Below are 22,651 nucleotides of genomic sequence, written 5' to 3' on the forward strand. Positions count from 1 at the left end.
ACTGGAAACTCTTAGCAAGTTAAATGCTCTGGTGATCCACGTAAGTTGACCTGAGAAGGCACAGATCAGTGCTGCACGTACCACTTGGCTGCAGGATAAACTCAGCTGGGTAGACCCATCTGGGAGCCCACAGTGCTTTCACTGGGTCCCCAGTGGTGACGCCACCACCATGTCTTTGTCTTTATCTGACAGTGAAGCAGTGTATTCTTATGTGGACATCCTTTTGGTTGACAGCAGACATGACAAATTGAGCTATTTCCTTCAGAGAAATCCCTGTCAAACCCCTGAAGGCTACAACGCTGGGGAGCAGGCACCATCTGTGCCAGGTGGCACAGGCTGAAGCTCTACTACTTGGTGTTGCCAGGGTCTGAAGGGATGTAAGGGATTACCTAACACTATCCCCTTTTGCCTTCTCACGTTATCCCAAACAAATGGTATTTTATTCAATAATTCACAGAGTCTGGGTGCTTTTCTTACTGGCATCCATCATGACCCCTTCCGTGGGTGCGTTACTCCTCCAAATAACGCAGCAGCGTCTGGCTCGCGTCACGACGAGGGGTGTGGGTGGCACTCCTCCTGCAGTGATGCTTCTTCCCTGCATTCACATCTATCGCTCCGTGACGCCTGGTGAAATCAGCCCTGAGGTCGCTTGTCCCACCTGCAACGTGAGACCAAAACCAAATGACCCTATCGAGGAAAGAAACTCTTCTTGCTGCTGTGTCTCCTCTCCTGTCAGCTGAGCAAGGTCCTCTGCCTACACAAATGTGGGGCTGTTCGTGCCTCCTCCCACGCTGAGGAGCAGCAGTGGTGGCAGCGGCTGCCGCGGGGGATGACATTGGCTGCGATTTCACCACTCTTCCAAAACCTGTTTGTGCCCTGACGCCTCCCTGCACGCACGCTCAGGCTCAGGCTACTTCCCCCTGCCAAGTGACACAGGGTGTTTCTAGGGTTGTGCCTAATCCTGTGCGCACACACTCCTTCAGCCAGGTCATCTCCATCTAGGTCATCCCGGCATTTCCAAAGGTGTCTCTCCAAAAATCCTGGGGGACTGGGGAGAGGGGGTGAGAACGGAGATACTCTTACATGAGAGAGGCAGGCTCTGCAACTGCTCTTTGTACCAGTGGCCACAGAGTCATTCCTCAGCCACCCTAATGCTAATATTTGCACTCCTATGGAGATAAACATTGCCGATGTATTTGCTGCACAGAGGTACAGCACAAAACATGCTCCGGGCTGGCAGAAAGTACTTTGTGCCATGTGGCAGCTCCTGAGACTACCCTGTCCCTACCCTGTTGCCTGCTTATTCCTCACCGAGCCGATTCTCTGCTTGCTGTAGGAATCACAGCAGCTGTCTCAGTCCCAGCAGCCCCGTTCTTGACTTACTATCACTCGTGCCATGTCATCCAAACTATTTCTGCCTTCCTGTTCTTGGAAGCCCTTGTTTTCCTGGCTGACTATGAGCATGCTAGCTCCTTGCTCGTCAGAGCTTCTCTTTTCTTTTAGATGTACATATGTTCTACTGGTGTAAGAATAAAAGGGGGATCCCAGACTTTATGGTGCTCCATCCTCCCATCCATCCGCTGGGAGCTGCAACCTAACGGGAGGTACGGGCTGCCAGTGGCACTGCTGACCCAGCCAGGAGGAGAATTGAAATTCCACATGGGCTGTCACTGGCACCCTCCTGCTCCTTGGCACACATGAGGGAGAAGCGGGGAGACTCTTAACTGCACATTCTGTGCCAAACAGCTAGGGCTGAGCATGCTGATAACTGTGGGGGGAAAAGATGGCCGGACTCCAGGGGAGGGAATGCATGGTGGGGACACTTGCAGCTAAAAACTGGCTAAGGAGCTCTCAAAGTCTGTCTGCGTGCGAGGCCACTGAAGCACAACGTCCAAGAAGATTTGGCAGCGGGGACCCAAGCCAGTGTGGTGCCCAGAGTTGGAGGGGGAACAGAGAGGCACTAAGGGAAAAGGGGTGAGCTGCTGCAGCTGGGAGTGGAAGAGACCCCTCCATGCCAGCCCAAGTTCTCCCCGTGCCCTGGGAGCAGTTTGTCCTCTAGCTCCTCATGCCATCTTCCCTGCTATGAAATGGGATGCTTGTTTTAGTCCTGTGGGGAGCCAGAGACGTTTTGCTTGGCTTCCACCAGTTAAGTAAGAAAACAAAGGTGCCCTGGAGGGAAGCAAGAAAATGAAGATACCCTGAAGGGAAGGAAAGATGCCAAAAGAGGAGGGATAAGAGGAGCCTCAGCCCCACTGTCCCTGACACACCATGACCTCTGGAGTCCTGTTTCTTCATTCTGGTTCAATATTAACCCAGCGGGGCTGTGACTCCACTTATTCTGCTCCCTTTGCGCTTCCCCTGCAGCCAGGGCTATCCAGCATGGCGCACGACAAAACCAGCCTACTGAGGGGCCTGCTCTTTTCCAGCCTTCTGCATCTCACACTGAGCCATGACGGAGGTAAGACTCAGTGGCACAGGGAGAAGGGCAGTACCAGTGGGTGACAGGAGGGAGAAAGATGGGGTTCTTGCTTTCCAGGGGTAAAGCCAGCGGTGGGGTTTTTTTTGATAAAGCAGGAGGAGCTTCTAAAAGCTTGAAGTTGGGAGAGAAAGGGTGTGGAGAGTGGGGTGAGCAGGGGGCTTTCCTCCGCAGGAGGATGTAGCAGCATCCAGCAGCTGGCAGGGAAGGCTGGTGACAACAGCCCAGTGGATTTTGTGGGTCACCTGGGAGATGGGGGGAAGGTGGCTCAGTCTAGGACCTTGTGTAGTGCAGCTGTGGGCCTTTCTGGCTAGAGCTCCTCAGCTGACAGGGATGGCTGCAATGCTCCATTGCCTCCCCAGCTGTCCCTTATCCAAACGTTAGGATAAGCATGCAGCCTTTCTGCTCACTGCTCCTTCTCTCCTATCCTCTACTTCATCTGTCTTTTCTTAACATATGTTAGGACTCACTTCTGCAAGACCTGTTTGCAGGTCTCAAGCCAGGGTCTCTGAACATGAAGATGAACCAAGTTGTGCCTATCGCTGTGGTCTGAGGTTGGCAAGACAGAAATACAGTGGCTGGCACGGAGCAGTAGCAGGCTCTGGGCAAACAGGCCACTGCCTCACTGCAAAGCGCAGAGCAGCTTTGCCGAGGATAGAAGAGGAGGGCTCCTGTCCTTTCTGTTGCCTACGTGATGCCAGGCCCGAGGGATGAATCAGGGCTTCTCTCTGTACGGTGCACTGGGGGAGGCTGGGCTGTGGGATCATCACAGCAGCTGCATGTGATCATTTTTTTTTTGGAAACTGCAAGGGGAGACAAAGGGGCCTTCCCACTGTGAACTCCCCTTTGACTGGCAGTGTTCTGACCCGGTAGTTTTCCTGGAAAAGGGGCAGGCACTGTCACTGCTCAAGCGCCCACGACGTGCCAACAAGGGATTTCTGGAAGAGATGCTTAAGGGAAGCCTGGAGCGAGAATGCCTGGAGGAGACGTGCAGTTACGAGGAGGCTTTTGAAGCCCTTGAATCCACCGTTCAGACAGTAGGTATAGGGGACATGGGTGGGCCCACAAAACATTCCCTCAGCTGACCCCTGTAGTGAGACCAGCAGGTCACAAGTGCAACCAGGGGTTGGGCTTGTAAGACTCAATTCTGTGACACACAGATGAAGCTGATGCTTGTGCGCCTCGGGAAAGCTCAGGCTTCCCTTCCCTAGAGCCACTCCAGGGAATGCAGCTCAAAGCTCAGGCTCTTTTCTTTCCCTAAGTGAAAATGAGAGAGTCTTTGCTCAACCACCTGTCCTGAACTGCTTCTTCCACTAGTTCAGCATGGTGCCACACGCATTCAAACTGCCACAGCACCAGATGCTCACAGAGGAGCTGGCTTAGCAACCAGACACGTAGCACAGGCCTCAAGCTCCTTTGAGCTGAAGCTTTTACACAGATCATCCTTTTCTCTGGCTACTGCACTCACACAGCAAAATTTGTTCTGCATCCTTCTGGGAAACACTCCTACCCCTAAGGCTACTGCCCATGCTGAATTCCACAGCCAAGAGTACCATAGTAAACAGATGACCATTAAGAGTCTAAGCCAGCAAGGGACAAACTCTGCCTTGTATTCCTAAAGCAAATGCAGCAGAGATTTGTAGATCCAAATCACTGAGCAATCACAGAATCACAGAATGGTAGGGGTAGGAAGGGACCTCAAGAGATCATTGAGTCCAACCCCCCTGCCAAAGCAGGTTCCTTAGGACAGGTAAATACCTGCATGTGATCTGCAGCGTTAGAAGTCCTAGGTTCCACTCCTTGGACTTCTGTGCTGTAACAGAGGCTCTGCTTCCTTTGCAGGTCAATGCATGTTGTAAGTAGCTCTGGTCTTTTTACAAACAACAGTTCTCTCTTGCTGCCTGAGTCTGACGAGTGGGAAGATGCTTTTATATCAGAATTTTTGCTTTGTTGGACTACACAGTAATTGATATCAACAAAGCCAGGATAGTTTGTTCCATTGGTTGTGATGGAACACAAACTCCTCCTGGTTTGAATTGCATAGCTAAGCAAGGTCTGCATTTCTACTCTTGTTATATATATATATATATATATTTTTTTTTTTACAGGAAGCATTTTGGTCAAAATACAAAGGTAAGTTGCTTCAAGACCTACAGGTGCTTTCTCCTATCCACTGTCCCATCTTGGAGAGATACCTCCCTACCCTCTTCACCCTTACAAGAACTTACACAAGTGTTTTGTCCCTAGTTGATAAATTGGTTTGAACCATGATACTTATCTGGATTCCTTTCATATAATGCACTTCTTTCTTCTTATTTTACTAGTATGTAATGACCGGAGAAATTCCAGGGCAATTCTGGATGCTTGTCTAGAAGGTAAGAAACTCACATTGATCTCAATCTCCCAGATACAGCTAGTGCCAGGAATTTGCTTCCTGTAGGGTTTGTAAGGAAAACAAGCATAATCTAAAGTTGGTGAAGCCATCTGGTTAGAAAGAAAACTAGCAGGAGGGGAGCTTGAAATTCCTTTCCTCTTTATGCCCCCCTAACCATTCACAAACAGCCTAAGTTCCCCATCAGAACAGCATGTCCCTGTGATGGAGCCAGCTGTCCCCAGGCCCAGCCTCTGCAAAGGGCGCTCACCTGCTCTTACAGCCACAGCAAAACACAGAGCCTCAGAGCAAGCTCCCTCTAATGAAGCAGAGAGACTTTAAACTTCATGGTCTTCCCACCCCAAGAAGAGAATGACAGTGTTGGTTCATACATGCAGCAAATGTTCAAGGGATTTGTGGGATGGTACCTTTGAGCTTGATAAATGCAGTGCCCAGTTCGTAGAGTCATAGAATGCTTTGGGTTGGAAGATCATTTAGTTCCAACCTCCCTGCCATGGGCAGGGACACCCTCACTAGACCAGGTTGCCCAATGGTTCCCTCTGGCTTACATTGTGTTGGAATTTTAACAGGTAACTGCTCTTTTGGTCTGGGCCACAATTATCAGGGGACAATTAGCTATACCAAATCAGGGATTGAATGTCAAGTGTGGACAAGCAAATATCCACATATACCTGAGTAAGTTCATCTCCTACACACCCCTAAGTTGTCCTCCAGTGTGTCCTTCCCAGCCTAACCATCTTTTTTCTTATAGGTTTAATGACACCATTTATCCCAACCTCATCGAGAACTACTGCAGAAACCCAGATAACAGCTCAGAAGGCCCCTGGTGCTACACCCGAGACCCAATGGTGGAACGGGAGGCATGCCCCATCCCTGTGTGTGGTATGTATGTGTGGTTTGTCTGTCCCAGCCCTGGGCCCCAGCAAGCCCTTCTCCAGCAGGGAGCACTGCACTGAAACCCGTACTAAATCTGTCCAGGAAGGGGAGAGGGGTAGGACAGAGATCAGTTGCAGCTGGATCTTAAAGGATAAAGGAGCCAAGGAGAAAAATCACTGAGTTCCCCATCTACTTTGACTACATTCCTCTAATGTGTTGTTTTCTCTAGACTACACTAATCTAGATCTAAATTAAATCCACTGTCAGCAGTCCCCTAGAATCTCTCACAGTGCTGCCAATCAGGAGCACCCCAAAATTCTGGCTTAGCTGCCTCTAACTTGTGACAGCAGTGAGTCATGCTGTGTTGTTTCGGGTTTTTTTTGGTCTGAACTCTCACTTTTAGGACAAAACCACTACAGCTTGTGTTTGACTGCCTGTGTGCAGTTTAATAGCCTCAGTCTCAAGAGAAGACGCCCATCTCTCATCATCACTATTGACAGGATGGAGAACCATCACCCTACACTTACACCTTTCCACTCCTCCACAATACAGAGCTGACTCCCCAAGGGCTTGGTCTGTCTCAGAAGAACTGGTAGAAAACAGAGAACTTTCTCACAGCAAAAGTTTCTCTTCTGAAAGCAGAGACCAATGTCAACGACCCTGATAAGTGGAATCCATAGGGGCCAGCAACCCTTTTCACCAAGGGCACATTCTCAGGTTTTAAAAATTCATTAGCATTGTCCTGGTCTGCAATACATCACCCTGGAAAGGGGTACAGCTCTGCTGTAGGAGCATCAGGCGTCTCTACCATCTCTGTTCACTAGTTAGGTTCTGACCTACAGTAACCTAACTACCACACATGCAGGCATGGCAGGACTGGACAAGCCTTCGCTCTGTGCACAGGTCCTTTGCAATCATGTTGATGTGAGTCAGTCTCACACAGAAGCAGCCTCATCCATTGAGGTGAATGCTTCTTGCTCAGCGGCTGTTGTGCCCTGGGGTGAGTAGTCAGAGGGTCTTTGTTTACAAGGGGATTTGCCCAGTGCACAAGGAGAAGGTAGTCTGAGGCCAAGCAGCTGCTGTGGAACAGAGTATCTGGTGCCTGCTCACTCAGGTAAGGCTGATTAAAGCTTGCAGCTGTTAGAACACTTGCAAGAGGAAGTATGGAAAGTCCAGCTGGAATAGTTTTCTCTTCTCACTAAACATAGGTACACTGGGAAAAGTTACATTTGCTGTCTTAGTATCCTACCACAGCAAAAGTCTTCCCCAAATGTGATCTAGCCATGCATTTGAGAAAAAGGCATTGGAGGCTCTAACACAGCAGCAAAATGAGGCCTGAGGTATCTGCCTACCCCTTGAGACGGTTCTCAGAGATACCCCAGGAAGGAACATAATGCTGTCCCTTGCATCTCAGTGGCACAGAGAAGTATGATGAGTAGCACCAGCCTCCTTGTACCTCCTGTTGAAAGAGCCACTGACACTGCAGTACTGTGGAGGGCCACCGCATGCATAGGAGCATGGTGGGAGCTCCCAGACATAACAGGATGCCTCACAGAACTCTGGGCTTTAGTAATGGGGCTCCAGTGCTATTTGCTAACAGTGCTTCAGAGACTGACAGAGTACAAAGCTATGACTTAAATGACAGCTCCCTGTCTTTCCAGGTGAAGAGAGGATGACAGTTGAATTCACTCCACGGGCCACAAAACCAGCCCCTGTGGAGCCCTGTGAAGAAGATAAAGGCATGCTTTACACCGGGACCCTCTCGGTCACTATGTCTGGAGCTAAGTGCCTGCCATGGAACTCTGAGAAAGCCAAACAGGTGCTCCATGGGAAACACATCAACCCAGAGGTGAATCTGCAGGAGAATTACTGTCGGAATCCCGATGGAGATGACGAGGGTGTCTGGTGTGTCACAGATGAATCATCCAACTTTGAATATTGTGATCTGCACTACTGTGGTGAGAAGCCTGCATTGGTTTGGGTAGGCACACTTGTGAGGCAGCAGCAAACAAAAGCAGTATGTGCAACTAGGGTGAAGTGCTTGGCCTGGGAGGCACAGACAAGGAAGTACGTGCACCATGTACATGGAAGTTCCTCGTCCAAATATCACGTGTACTAACCTGCCCATGTGTGCATAGGGCTGTTCTGGCCCTCGGGTGTTCTCTCTGAAAACTCGTGATGGTGCACCAGGAGCGTTAAAATGAGCAGTAGCTGTAAAACATCATTCCTTCATCCAACCCACTGTGTGTGGAAAGGACTATCTATGTTGCTGATAATTCTGGAACACAGCTAGGCCTCTTACCCTACTTCTCTTTGTCTCTCTCAGACAGTTCACTAGATGATGTCAATGAACAGTTGGAGGCAATATCAGGACGTACAATCCTTCCTCAAGAGTTTAAAACCTTTTTTGATGAGAAAACTTTTGGTGCAGGTGAAGCAGGTGAGCAAAATCTCTAGATGCAACATCACAGTTTTTAGAAGGTGTACAGCTTCTTCCAACAGGCCACTTGCTCTTCCTCAAACAGCAGCTTGCCAAACGCTGTCAGAAGCAGGGGAGATAACTGAATTCCTTGAAGGACCCCCTGAAGTCAATCTCCATTTACGACCACCGTGTTAGGAGGCATTTCCTTCCTAGGCTCCTCCAGCTTAGCATGCTGACTGCAGACAGCTTTTCTCCTCTGTGAATCAGGTAGAGTAACAAAGCCAGACTGCCTCTTTTTTCAGACTGTGGCACTCGTCCCTTATTTGAGAAGAAAAAGGTAACAGACAAAAGCGAGAAGGAGCTGCTGGAGTCTTACATAGGAGCCAGAGTTGTGCACGGGGATGATGCAGAAGTTGGCAGCTCGCCCTGGTAAGAGTTATCTTTACATCATCCTTCATGTGTCTCCCTTTGGTTCAAGCAGGGGAAAAAGAAGAGTTCACCCATCTCAGACAGCTTGTAGGTATTATGGCTTCTAATTGAAGCTTCTCTGAGTGGCTGACAGGGCAGTACTAAAATCTCTGGAAAGAAATGCTCTTCAGCTGAGTACACAACCACCTGGGAAAACAGAGTGCTGGCCTGTTTCATCTTTGCTTTGCTGGAGCAGAGAGGATGAAAAACTGCTCTAGATGAAGGACATCAGTTAAATGGCCTATAACATAGTATATACATACATGTCCAGAGAAGACTTTTGCTAGAGAGCCACCGATGCAGCTCTTTTTCAGCACATCACAACACACTTTCTTTCCCGCTCGCTACCAGTTCTGCTCTGTGTGACACCAGGCCGCAGCCAGCCATGCCTGCAGTTCTGCTAAGTCTTCCTCCCTCCTTGTCTCTCAGGCAGGTGATGCTCTTCAAAAAGAGCCCCCAAGAGCTGTTGTGTGGTGCCAGCCTCATCAGTGACAGCTGGATCCTGACTGCTGCTCATTGTCTTTATTATCCACCCTGGGACAAGAACTTAACTACAAATGACATCTTGGTGCGGATTGGCAAGCACGTAAGGGCAAAGTAAGAGCCTGGATGAAGTGAAATACTACTCCAAGAGGAAGGCTGAGATGCAACGAGGTTGGGCTATTGTTCAGTATCCAAGGAAATGTATATAGTCACTGTCACATTCCCAATAACAAGATCTAATGGAGCTGTCATTTGCTGCTCTTGCTGATCCTAGAGGTTAAAGGGAGAGGGAGGGAAGGCAGAAGCACGGAAACACTAACGGGATGCTCCAGTCTAAAGACCGTATTGTCTCAGAGGGTACAAAGCACCTGAGAGTATCATGAACCCCAGAAGACTCTCAGTTGCTACTGTACAACAAGTTCTTTCCTTCATGACTATTTCAGATATGAAAAGAATCAAGAGAAGATTGCTCTGTTGGATAAAATCATCATCCATCCCAAGTACAACTGGAAAGAGAACATGGACCGAGACATTGCACTCATGCACTTGAAGAGACCCGTTGCCTTCAGTGACTACATCCATCCTGTCTGCCTGCCTACCAAAGAGGATGTGCAGAGGTGAGGAGACTGTCCCACAGCCCTAAAAATACAGGCTACAGGAATTTAATAGAATAAAGATGCCTTGTTTGGGTTACTTGCAGCGAGACAGCCAGGCAGGAGTAAGCTCTTACAATACACTGAATTTTACTCGTGCTTCCTTCCCCAGGCTGATGCTGGCAGGTTACAAAGGGCGCGTGACTGGTTGGGGAAACTTGAAAGAAACATGGGGCACCAGCCCAGGCAACCTCCCTACAGTTCTGCAACAGCTCAACGTGCCAATTGTTGACCAAAGTATCTGCAAGGCATCCACCAAAGTTAAAGTCACTGACAACATGTTCTGTGCGGGTAAGTAACTCTGGAGACACAAAGCCATCTTGTCACAGAAGATAAGGGCTCTGAGCTCCTGATAAGGCTCAGGCAGTGAGGGTAATTTCTGATAAATTTGCAGATGCCCTCTTTACAGAGGAACTTCCCTATGATAAGAACTTTTTCAGCTCTCAGAAGTGGTGAAGGCTGGAAAACTTAAAGCAATTAATTGTTTCATAACACCCTCTGTGTCAGGGTAACTACCCTCTGCCACTCTGCTAGGTACCAACAGCTGCCTAAGAACTGAGTGTGTGTACTGCTGAAAAGATAATTTTATATGGACCAGTTCAGTGACTTCCTAAATGAGGGGCTGCACACAACTGTCCTACTCCTATCCAAACCCCTCCTCCTCCTCTACTAGCTTGTCTCAGCCTTTGGGAACCTATTCAGACTTCAGCCCACAACTTCTGTGGCAACAAGCTCCACAGATCAGTTGGGGATGTGTGGAAAATGTAACTCCTCATGTTCTGTTGAGCTTCCCAACTAATAAATTTGAAGAGCTACCCATCTCTTCTATTCTGGAAAAATAATTTCTTCAGGGTCACATGCTATTTTACAGATCCTTTATAGCTCTATCATCTCGCTTCCCAGCTAAGCAGCACTTTTTCCCAATACAGAAGGCATGACAATCCTTGCTGAACCCTTCTAAATCTCTCTAGCACCATCCACTTTTTGAGAGAGAATAAAGGTTAACACTGAACTGAAGATACAGAGACTATGGATTTACATACTGTTATCTGCACAGACTTAATCAGTTCCTACAAGCTGATGTCCAAATGATTTTGGACTGAGCTCGTGCTGCTTGCATCTGTGTATGATTGCCTGATTTAGTATGAGCACCAGTTTCACATGTATACTGACAATACAATGCTCTTACAGTTTCTTTTTTCTAGACAATCTTGAAAAAGAGCTGAAATACAGACATACAGCAGAAAAGGGGAGAGATGGGGGATGGGAAAACACAAGGAAACTGTCGAGCTCATCAGGAATTAAAGGGAAATCCCTTTCCTCTTCATAGCGAGACTGTATGGAGTCAGTTGGGGAAGAGCAGACAGAGCCTGTGCAGTAACAAGAGAGGGAAAGCGAGTGCAGCAATGTTTCCCCATAGCAAACAGAATTAAAGAATGGGGTACAGGGTATATTACACACACAGAAGTGTCTAAGACCAGAGAAAGGCATGGCAGCTCCAGCTGTGAGCACAGTGGCAGCTGACATTTAAACAGCAATTCTGATGAAAGAAAACAGGAACGAGAGCACAAAGGGTAGAAGAATGTAGTGGATTCAGGAATATTGCAAATACAGAAGCAGCGTTAGCCATTTTCCATATAAATTTAGGAAACTGCTCTGAGCCCCATAGTTAGCAGAAGCAAATCTCATTGCTCTGAAGATTTATACAGCAATACTTGAAAGGAAAAAAATCTTACCAACCTGAGCCACCACTCCTGCAGTCAAACATCCAACTTTCTTCCTGCCTGTAGGTTACAGTCCTGAAGACTCAAGAAGAGGAGATGCCTGCGAGGGGGACAGTGGAGGACCTTTTGTAATGAAGGTATGTTCAAGTTCAAGCTCATGGAACACATGGATTGAGCTCTGTGCTACACTGAACTTTTATAATACTCTAAGATAAACAGCAGCAGAGATGGAGACTGCCGAGTGGCAGAAGTAAACCCATCCCCACACTTAAGCTGAGCAACTGAGATGAATCCTGCATTCACACAGCCCTACTTCTGTAGCAAGTCGTTGGTACATAGAGATCAGCTGCAGAACACAAATAATGACTCTTAAAACCAAACCTCTAGGTGAGAGGAAACAACGTTACCCTGACCAACTTTGTTACCTAGCAGCTGTCAGTCTGAATTCCAAAGCAGTGTCCATCACTAACCTGGCCAGGGCACATACAAGGCTTAGGTCTGAAGATCTCTTGCTCCTTGTGTTAATCCCATTTTTCTTTGCTTTAGAACCCAGATGACAACCGTTGGTATCAAGTGGGAATAGTTTCGTGGGGAGAAGGCTGTGACCGAGATGGCAAATACGGATTTTACACCCACGTATTCCGTCTGAAAAAGTGGATGCGAAAAGTCATTGAAAAACATGGGGGGTAGGGGAAGGGTTTACCTTGCTCGCTCTCAGTTTTGTAAGAAGTGGACCATCACAGCAAACACAAGCATAAAAGATACCAAAGTAAAAGTTATATCCTTACAACTCAAAGGAAGTATTCTCCTTTGAAAATAAAAGTTCTCAAACCCCCTATTCTCTGCTGGAGTTTAGTTGCACTTCCATCTAAGCCATCACAGTAGCCAGGACTACCAACAGGATGGCAGTAGCTGTTGTGCTGCCAACAAATTCTTCTCCCTTCTGTCACCTATAATCATCATCATATTTTTGACCTCAGATGACAGCCTTAGGTCAGTCTCAGTAAGCATGACTGCACCCTCAAGCACTGCCTATTTCCTACCTTCAAGTTCCTACTTACTTTCTGTTCTAGAAATTGAGCCAAGAACATACTGGAGACAATCACTCTGTAGTAACCGTGGCAGTACATAAACCACCAGTACCAACGTCAAAGCAACTATAACCTGTTTTGATAAGATGTTGTCTTGGGTACAAGAGCAAAGACCAGCACCACTCTTGGCAAGGTTACGTCTTAGTAAGTTAGATGACAGCTGAAAACAATTCATCCTAGAGAGGAAGGAATACAGGTTTGAATACATGAAGCAGCACATCCAGTACTGCATGGCAGTAGCTGTTTACATGTCAGGTGGCACTGGGTCCTCAAAGCGTGTTTTCAGAAGAAAGCTCAGTGACACAGTCACTGTCAGAGGGCCTCCAATGGAAGCATCCTGCACTGTACCTGTTAGGCTGTGTTACAGAGCCTGTTTAGGGATCACCCACAAAAAGAAGCTTCAGTTCTTGCTCTTCAGCAGCAATTTGCAGATGATCAAGGACTCAACAATAAACACATATTGGCCAGTTTGTTCAGCCCAATTTTCTCTTAAAGCAATCAAGAGATTTGGAAGCTATCCTTGCTCCCTATGCCACCATATTCCTGAACTCATTCCCCGGGCCAAGTCACAGAAAAAGGCAACAGTGACATTGTTATGCTTCATACAGAGCATTAAGCAGCACAGTGACTGTGTTGGAAAAGTGACATTATAGATAACTCTGAAATTAGCTGGATATAAAACAAAGTTGTTGATCAATCACACTGTCTGGCCACCTCCCTGAAGATGTCTCATTTGGGAACCAACTTGAAAACAGCCCAGTTTGCACAAAGAAAGTATAAAGACAACCATCTGAAGACACACACCTCACTTTCCACAGATATTCTAAGTAACTGATAACCACAGGCATTGGACACTGGAAATGTTTAGTCCTTCTAGTATTTAAATTTTTAGCCTCAGCTTCTCACTGCTACCTAATAAATCTGTGAGAAATGGCATATTTAAGAGGGGAACCAGGACCACAGAGCTTATGGAATAAGTCATTGTTAATACTGACTTGTTACAAACAATACAGAGGAATCATTTTTAAAATTCAGTTTAATGTCATTTAAGTATTGTCTGGGCTAAAAGATTAGGCTTTATTAATTTATGTGCACAAGTTTTAGTTCAGAACTCCCAGGATATTGAGTCCAACCAAACACTACAGAGACACAGGGCAAAAACTCATTCATCGTAAGCAACTATATCTTCTGCTACTCAATTATTCCTGTACTCCACTTCCAATTCAGCTTCAAATTTAAAATAGTTATATGTAGGTTTGCAGGCATCGCTGTTTTAACATCCTGAGCTAATCAACAAACAGATCTTCAGAACATCTGCTGGACATGGTAAAGGAGCATATGGATTAATTTAAGTGTCTGTAGGTTTCAAAAAGCAGCTAGTAATTGAGAGGTAGTGGCAGTAACTCTAGTGCCAGCCAACACAAACTATTCACAAACATCCAGTTTAGGTGCGCAAAACCTCACCACTTACCAATAAGGGCCAAACCTCTACTCATCATACAGCTCTGTTCCACAAGAAAGTGCATGCCCACTTCAGGTTAGGAGAGGAGACTGCGAGTACTCAGTCGAGGAGGTGGAGGAATGAATGGCATCATACCAATTAACACAGGATGAAGAATGCTTGCAAGTCACCTGCTATCACAGTGTACAAACTCACCATAAGCAGTATTACGTCAGCTGCAACCCCAGCCTAAGCATCCTGTAAAAGGAAGATTTCAGCCACTTGCAGAAGCTCTGGCATAGATCTGTTGTACAGGTACTAATTTAAAGCCACATTTTTACTGTAATCAGGCAAGGTAGATTCAGAACCGGCCCTAATGCAGAGGCTGCTGGTCCACAGAGCAAACAACAAAAGCAGCAGATACGTGGAACAGATTAAAATCTAGAGCAGATGTGTGCCATTTTAAGCCTGTCTGTCCAGTTCTGTCCAGTTCTTCGATAACTCTGTTCTAGCTATGGAACAGATGTGCAATTTACGCTGCGCAACCAGCTCTTGCATGGAAAGTGCAATAGTAAGGTGAAAACAGACCACTTCCCTAGAGATGAAAGGGCTAGAAAGGCTACACAGTGTAACGGTGGCTACAGCTTTCAGACTAGCACTACCAGGTGTCTTAAGACAAAACAATAGTCTGCTGACATCAGATGTTTAAGAGCAAAAAGAATGTGGCAGTGAGGTCCACCTGCACTTGAAAACTACATGAGGAATTCTGCTTAACCAAATGAGTTCAGGATAAATGAGTCCACTGACTGTACATCGCTGCTAATCTATTCTGTATCAACAGCAGCAGGCTCCCTGAAAGAAAGCATTTGTACAAGATGGGCCTATGCTTAACTTGGATAGAGGCATCACAAGGACTAGGTAAGTTAAAAGCATTTCAGCAAACCAAATAGTCTCAACTTACTCTCAAGTTACAAAAACATATTCCAAACAAATTAAAAAAAAGCACTACAGCTAATAGAAGTAAGAGTGCAAAGTCTCAGGATTGCACTGGCAGATAGTATATATTCACTCATCTTCCTTATAATATAGCCAAACCCCAAGGTTCATGTCAAGAATAGCTTAGTTCGGTTTCTAGATGCCCAGCGACTAACATTCAGAAATAGAGTGACTTCTCTACCCAGCAGTCACTGCTGTTCCTACAGAGGCTGGTATAGTTAATGCAAACTTTATTTACAAAAGACACTTAAATTAGTTACTTCATGCCATGTGTCCATACAGAATCAACAGTTCAAGGATTACATGGAGAAGAATTCACAAAATTAAAAGTGAAATCACTAAAGAGCTAAGAACTAGGAAAAGATCTTAAAGACAATTTTACAAATAAAAAACCAAGTTATGAGAAACTAGTCAGAGCAAGATGGTTGTTTACAAGTCTGTACACTAAAACTAATACACAGACAGCCTTCTATTGTCAAAGAAATGCTCACTGAGAAGCAGAGTATGTACAAATACTTGTGCCACAATGACTCAACCCCCCAAAATCCACTGTATTATACATAAACCAGTTTGTATACATTAGGCCTAAATGAGGCCATTTAACTATGAAGACTTCTAGTTTAGTAAACTAAAGCTGAAGACAGCCCAAGCAACAGCAATGCTGTCTCTCCCGCATCTCTATTTGCGACTGCTTTTTATTCTCTCCAATCTTTTTTTCAAGTCATCAATATTAGCTGCTGCAGAAGAGGGTGAAGCCAGAGTAGTTCCAATGCCAGAGGAATGAGTCTGATTGGAGTCCAGGTCCAGATGTTGGTACTGCTCCCGTGACTCACGGAGCTGGGAGAGCTTACTGTGAAGCATATCTGTAGAGGATGCAACCGTAGGGACTGCTGGTTTTGAAAGCAGAGACGTCAGAGGCGGCCTGTCTTCCTGCTATGGGGGGGGAAATGAAGTGTTAAGACAGTGGCAAAAGCCACGGAAGCGCAAACCATAATCACGAGAAACACGAAACAGAGGAAAGCGAAGGAGCAATGGAATATGGGATGATGTGGAACAATAAAGTCAGCTGCTATCAAAGCCAGAACCATGCAAAGCTAGCTAGGATACTTAATTCCTATCATTTAAGTAGTAAATGTTTAAACTTAGTATCAATGAGGACACAAAGGAACTAGAGTCTTTAAAGATCAAAAATTCACAGCGGACCAGTGCTTTACTGAGATGGCCTCCTGCAGTCTCGAACAGCCTGAATTCTAACCCCACAAGAGGAAAGTCCATGCCTATGTGCTGCATCAACAGCCAATGAGTTCTCTGGAGGAATGGGAAGAGGAACCTTGTGTTGATTGGCAAGATCCACCCTACCAAAGACCAGCAATGTCAAGTCACTGTTCTTTTTTTGCCAGTACAATACTTCCATTTGCTTTAATTGCCTTGTTTCCTAAAGGACAGGCAATTACTCAGAGCTCTGAGCTGATACACAAGTTTCATTAAAGGCTGAGACAGTGATGTGCCTGGATGACTCCTCTAGAGCAAACATCACTTCTCATGTGGCCAAGTGCAAACCATTAATCAACACTAGATTGCTAACACACAGGTCACTGGACTGGTAGAAATTTTGGCTTACAGGTTTCCAACACTAAAAATATATAAAACTTAATTCAAAGTCTTCATTTAGCTCTTATGGTTGTTTCAGAGCAGAAATATCTAGAATTCCGACATCATTCAACTCGGATGTCAATGTGTATTAACCTTTAGAGAACAGTAGTTATTTGAAGGTGACACACATAACTATGTGGCAAAGGAAGATACCAAACTACAGGGCTGTAGAAACCACCTGCATGTACATCAGTGCTACAAACAAGAGTAGACTGAAATGTAAGCCCACCTGGCCAAGCAATGCATTCAAAGCCACTTGCAGCAGACAGTGTGACATGCGCTAAAGAACTAGGACATGCAGTATAATCAATTCTGACTGGAATCTGTCTTCGGCATCAAAGAATCAACCATTTGAATTCTTAAAACAACCCCAAGCAAGTGAAGTGTTTCCCCCGGGGATTTACAAGTGTTGTCAAGTAGATACCTTTGCGTTGTCAAGGCCACAACGCTGCCTGAGGATTTTCAATCTTTCCAAGTAAACTGAAGGCCCCACTTCCTCCCCATTTGTGTTTCCTATAGATGAAGATACAGTGTGGGTAGGAGCAGGAATGCATGTTCCTTCCATCTGAGGAGAGATTCCTGGAGCATGAGGGGAAGGGGTTAGAGAAAAAAAATAAAGAAAAAGATAAAGAAATTTAAAACCATCAAAAGACTAAGTTTTAGTTCCATGAAATAAGATACAATGGATGAAGCATTAACCAATCTATAAACAACAAAGCTGTCTGTATTTGCTGGCTTATCAACCCTTTAATTTCCTTGCAAGAGTGACAACTGAAAAACTAGAAAGGAAACGGAGACATTTAAGAAGCAGCAGCAGAGCAGCTCCAGAAGCAGTGCTGAGGCCAACAGTTGAAGATGACTGTGGAAGGAAGATGCTGATGTGTATCAGCAGTAGCCGCAATGTCCAGAGATAACTTGACAATTAGCAGTACAGGGAATATTTTGATTTCTGAGTTCAGTAGTACTCCTGGGCAGATCTCACTACTTATTCTATTCCCCTTCTTTACCTCTTCTTCAGGTAACTTAAAGCTGCTTCTTTCTCCCAATTCCACCTGAAATAGTGATTTCTGGAGGGTATGTAGCAAGGTTTTTAAAACTTCCTTAGCAAAAGTTCAGGGAAATATTTTACATTAGGAATAAAACCTTTCCATTCTGAAATGAATGGCAAGTTCTAACACTTAGTGTGGACAGGGATTTGTTTTCACTAGTTTACTGCAAGGGTATTTAAAATAAAAGGAGAAATAAGGTTAAACATTTATAGTCTAAATAAAGCAGAGTTGCAAGATGGAACAATAATCTTTATTATATCAAACTATAATAGTGAGAAGAGAGAGAGAAAACTGGAGCATGTAAATTCTGTTTTGAAGTCTAACTGTTGAATTAGTATTTCTTGGCTGTACAGACTTTCAGGATGAAAGGTAGAATTTTCTGTTGTATCTAGGCAGAAACCTTTAGAAGGTTCTGAAAGATACTTACATTGTTTTACCAGAGTAATTTACAATACAGGGATAGAAGTAACAGCAGTAGAAGAAAAGGCTAAAGTCTCACAGGGAACTGAAATTAATTAAAGCAGTGACAGACTGTGTATCAGTTCTGATTGCTGCCTAATCATTTGTCACATTCCCTCCATATTACATTAAGTACTCATTTGTGCTTATCTGCAATGAAAAGACTTGTTTAAGCTAAGTGTTTTACAGGAATTTATGCAATTAAAAAGCTGATTCGCTGAAAAGAGGCCAAAGACTATTAGAGAAACAGATCAAGTTGTTTAAAATAAACTTTCCAATTCCACAGTAAATAATACTCTATCAAAAAACCTCTTGTACCATTTTAGTAACCAAGAACTAAAACGAAAACCTGACAGTTGCTGCTGTTACAAACCAGCTGCATACTTTGCAGAAACAATTCTTGATACCAGAGATACAAAGCACAGGCTAAGCTTTCACAGGGTGAGATTGGAATTCAAATCATTTGTTTTCCAAGCCTTTCAGGTATTTCCTACATTTAGCGTGACAATGCTTGTAACATCTCTTTTGTTAACACAGACCGCATAGGGGCCCTGCAAATGGCATCTCATGAAGCAACACAAGTGTAAAGAAAATACTTGACTCACTCTAGAAATCTGCAAGTATTAGTTTCTACCAGAGGAGATATGTAACTGCTCTCCTTGTATCTCTGCTGCTCCTAAGTCAGTTTTGCCATAGCATGTACCTGTAGAAGCAGTAATGCGTCCCTTCCCCTCACGTTCTGTTTCGATCAGCCGGAGGCCTCTTTCCACATAGCTCTGGAAGAACTGAGAGGAGTTTTTCAGGAAGGGCTCAATGTCTGCATCCGAGTATTTCTTTTTGTATTCATACAGCTCTGCCAGGCCCTGGGAGGGAAGAGTTCCTCTGTGTTACTACAACTGCTGCATACACTTTTTTAATGCATCATGCCTGCTTCCTTGCAGGAAGGGAGCGCTTACCTCCTTAGTGTTCTCCTTGGAGCCAATCTTCTTAAATATTTCTGCCAAAATATCATTAACTTTGGCCTTTGAAGCTTTTTCCTCCTAAGTAAATAAATAGAGACTTGTAAAATAAAGTGAATGAAAATGAAGGAGAGTTAGACAAAGACACAGTGCCCTCAGACCTGCTAGCTGGACCGAGCTTCCAAGATGAAGTCTTGAAGCGATTAGGGTTTTATACAGCAATTATTTACATAGAATGAAGACATGATCAAGCTGTAGGACTCCTTCTGAGAAGTCAGTGCTTCAAACCCATTTTGGGTATGGTTAGCTTTTAGTAGATCAAAAGCTGTAGCAAGCAGACTAATACCTATGCTGTACTGTTCTGGAGAGTACTTCATATACACAAAATATTCAGTTAACAACAGAAACACACTGCAAGTTCCCAAAACAGCTGTAAGAGCGAGACTAGAAGAGTATTTCTAACTCTACCTGCATGTTGGAAAGGCAATTAATACTTTGTATTTCCAATCACAAGATTAAGTTTGTTTCTTAAATAAACTGCTTTTCATTGTGTGTCCCTACCAACACCTTTACATCACTTACTATGCGAGAAGCCCCTTTTTCTGTATCCTTATCAGCTTTGCTTCCCGACTGGTCCAAGGAGTGTTTCGTTACTCTACACAGGTGAGCCTCCAGCTCAGACTCATTTTTGTTGTCTATCATTGTTAAATGATCCAAGATCTAAAAGGAGGAAAAAAAAAAGAAAAAAAAAGGAAAAGCTTTAGAGACTGCATGAATGTCCAACTTAAAGTAGCACATGACTAGTGACTGCTCTGACCTTGGGCCCTTTAAGCTTGCACAGGGTGTGAAGGAGAGTCTTCAGTGTCCTAATAGGAAATTCGCTCTTATATTGCTTCAGCTTCTCTTTGGGAAAGACCTTCATGAAAATATGGATATCCAGTAGAATCCGATCCAGGTTGATGCTATTAATGGTTTCCGGAAGAAAACGCACCATTCTCCACAGACACTGGAATGAGAGGCTGACTTAAAGCAATTCAACTCAAGGAAAAAGCATTTAATTATAGCAATTATACAAACTATCATAGAATCACAGACCAGTTTGTGTTGGAAAGGGACCTCAAAGACCATCTAGTTGCAGACTCCCTGCCATGGGCAGGGACACCCTCCATCAGACCAGGCTGCCCAAAGCCCCATCCAACCTGGCCTTGAATCCTGCCAGGGAGGGGGCAGCCACAGCTTCTCTGGACAGCCTGTGCCAGGGCCTCACAGGGAAGGATTTCTTCCCTAATATGTAGGTTCCTAATATGTAACGTAAAGTTTTTCTAGTTTAAGCCTACTACTCTTTGTCCTATCACTACATATCCTTATAAACTGTCCCTCTCCAGCCTTCCTATAGGCCCCTTCAAGTACTGGAAGGCTGCAGTAAAGTCTCCCCAGACCCTTCTCTTCTCCAGGCTGAACAAGCCTAACTCTCATGCTGCCTTCACAGGAGAGGTGCTCCAGCCCTCTGCTCACCTCTGTGTACCTCCTCTGGACCTGCTCCAACAGCTCCATGTCTGTCTTATACTAGGGACCCCAGAGCTGGATGCAGTACTCCAGGCAGGGTCACACAAGAGCAGAGGATAGAGGCAGAATCACCTCCCTTGACAACATCACCAGACTGCCACAACTTCTTAAATACCACAGAGAGTGGCTTAGCCACTTCATTGCCAGTTTCCTCTAAACCTCTGGATGCATCTCATCAGGTCCCATGGACTTGTGCATCTTCAGGATCCTTAGTTGATCTCAAACTTGATTTTCTCCTACAATGGGCAGTTCTGAGCAATTTCACTCTGCTACCATATACACCTGTCTGTCTGCTCAAGTTACATTTTCGCCAGTATGTGCTTTCTCTTTGTAACTAGTTATTGTATCCAGGTCCTTCTTTAGAGTTGACACATAAATGCAGCACTCACTTCACTACCAGTAACAGCAGACTGAATCCTTTGAGGGAAGAAGTTCCAGCAGATAATGCATATATGCTATCTACACCCACACCGAGCATGAATTCTTTAGTTTAACCTCATCAAGAATGCCTACGATGTCTCCAAACCCTGCCAGTTACAGAAGGGTGTTGTACTATAAAAAAAGATTATGCCTATGCTTTAGATGCAGGCATTTGCATGTTCACACTGCCTGTTCTTAGAGATGACAGGTCCAGCCTGTGACTGCACACATCTGCATGGAGTTTGTATTAGTACACACAAGCTTCTGTAAGCTATGAGCAGGTGCTCTGCTCCCTCCTGCCATACATGAAATCACTATATGTGACATGTAAAAGATTGTAAGAGTTATAAGAAATATTTCAAGTTATGTTCACCAATTCTTTTTTTGGTGTGTTTGTTCTTTCAGCTTAAGTGGATTCAGAAGCGAATTCAAAACCTCTACTACAGGCTCACCTTCATGACAAGTTCTGAAAACTTAGGAGAGCTGGCTGTTGCTAGCAGGCTGTCTTGGAGCAAAACAAGAAGAGCACTGAAAGGAATAAGTTTATATTAGTTACACAGGAAAAGTGCTACAGGCAAAAAAGAGACACTAATTCCCCATAGAATATCACACCAGAGACCGGGACTTGTCCAGTAGTTTACTTCATGTGATATAACAGCTCTTTCTTTTTTTCTAGCATGTTACAAGAGTTTAAGAGGCAGTGTGATGGACTAGATACAAAGCACTGAAGCATACTAAGCGGGTTTGTTGAACCTGCCTCCAGTTATGCAGATTGTGCAGTCAAATTCTCATCATCACTGATGATCAGTAACAATTCATTAGTCAGCTGAATGATTCTATGACATCACTCTTTGCTTACAGAATAACAACTGTGAAACAAACTCAGCCATTCAAGAAACACAAGAATGGGTTAAGAGAAACACTAATTGTGCAATTTTCATTACATACCTCAAAATGTTGGTCTGGTCAGACTTTTCCAGAACTTTCACTATCAAGAGGTTGACCGATCGAATGACCTGCTCACCCTCCTCAAGGTCTTCAACCCGAGAATCCAGCATTAATGTAATAAGACCATGCATTAGGTCCTTCAGCACACCAGTGGAGGCCTCTCGAGCCAGGCTCTCTATCTGAAATAGCTACAAATTGAAAGCAGTATTAGAAGTTTTCTCTACAGGCAATGCTTTGATATAGAGATCTCTCTAGACTAGACCGTCAAACCATTTGACATCCTCCTGCCCCCATTAAACAATAAAAATGCAGCTGGGAAGAAAGATATTTCTACCAAGTGCCTTCTGAAAAAACTTGGCCCACCAATTAAGGACAGAAGAGTCAACAATATTAAAAACTCAATTTCAGTGTTGAGTGGCTCTATTCTGTAGAAACAACAAATATCCTTTTTTTTCCTCTTCCTCAATTTCTCATTCCCCATTGCCCCTCCCAAAAGATGCACTGGTGAGCAGACAATTAGCAACAAAGCTTCATAAATAAGACTCAATAGTAAAGGAACCTAAAGTCAGCTCTGG

General features: G+C 44.9%; 2 protein-coding genes across 3 annotated transcripts in view; one reads left to right on the forward strand and one right to left on the reverse strand.

Annotated features, from left to right (window-relative positions):
* Positions 1-2,372: 2,372 nt before the first annotated feature.
* Positions 2,373-12,330, forward strand: F2 (coagulation factor II, thrombin). Its single transcript, XM_084263596.1, has 14 exons — positions 2,373-2,458; positions 3,350-3,513; positions 4,585-4,609; positions 4,801-4,851; positions 5,438-5,543; positions 5,620-5,750; positions 7,406-7,702; positions 8,071-8,184; positions 8,469-8,595; positions 9,064-9,231; positions 9,561-9,734; positions 9,883-10,061; positions 11,561-11,631; positions 12,041-12,330. The coding sequence occupies exons 1-14, from the start codon at positions 2,380-2,382 to the stop codon at positions 12,182-12,184; spliced, it is 1,830 nt and encodes a 609-aa protein (XP_084119722.1). The 5' UTR covers positions 2,373-2,379; the 3' UTR covers positions 12,185-12,330.
* A 2,914-nt stretch (positions 12,331-15,244) lies between these two features.
* Positions 15,245-22,651, reverse strand: part of CKAP5 (cytoskeleton associated protein 5) — a gene marked incomplete at its 5' end in the record, with an annotated part of 41,400 nt that continues 33,993 nt past the window's right edge. For both annotated transcript variants that reach the window (XM_084262824.1, XM_084262823.1), the window contains 8 exons: positions 15,245-15,955; positions 17,100-17,254; positions 18,887-19,046; positions 19,140-19,223; positions 19,725-19,862; positions 19,960-20,148; positions 21,581-21,656; positions 22,077-22,264. In XM_084262824.1, coding sequence (XP_084118950.1) covers positions 15,701-15,955; positions 17,100-17,254; positions 18,887-19,046; positions 19,140-19,223; positions 19,725-19,862; positions 19,960-20,148; positions 21,581-21,656; positions 22,077-22,264 — 1,245 coding nt within the window. In that variant the 3' untranslated portion in view covers positions 15,245-15,700. The remainder of the gene's footprint in view (positions 15,956-17,099; positions 17,255-18,886; positions 19,047-19,139; positions 19,224-19,724; positions 19,863-19,959; positions 20,149-21,580; positions 21,657-22,076; positions 22,265-22,651) is intronic.

This window comes from Gallinula chloropus (genome assembly GCF_964237585.1).
Source record: "Gallinula chloropus genome assembly, chromosome: 4".
In the NCBI taxonomy this organism is placed as follows: domain Eukaryota; kingdom Metazoa; phylum Chordata; class Aves; order Gruiformes; family Rallidae; genus Gallinula; species Gallinula chloropus.

Coding starts and splice junctions, on each gene's coding strand:
- F2 (XM_084263596.1), top strand. CDS start 2,380: ATGGCGCACGACAAAACCAGCCTACTGAGGGGCCTGCTCTTTTCCAGC. Junction 5,751..7,405: donor ATGCCCCATCCCTGTGTGTG/GTATGTATGTGT, acceptor CTGTCTTTCCAG/GTGAAGAGAGGATGACAGTT. Junction 8,185..8,468: donor TTTTGGTGCAGGTGAAGCAG/GTGAGCAAAATC, acceptor CTCTTTTTTCAG/ACTGTGGCACTCGTCCCTTA.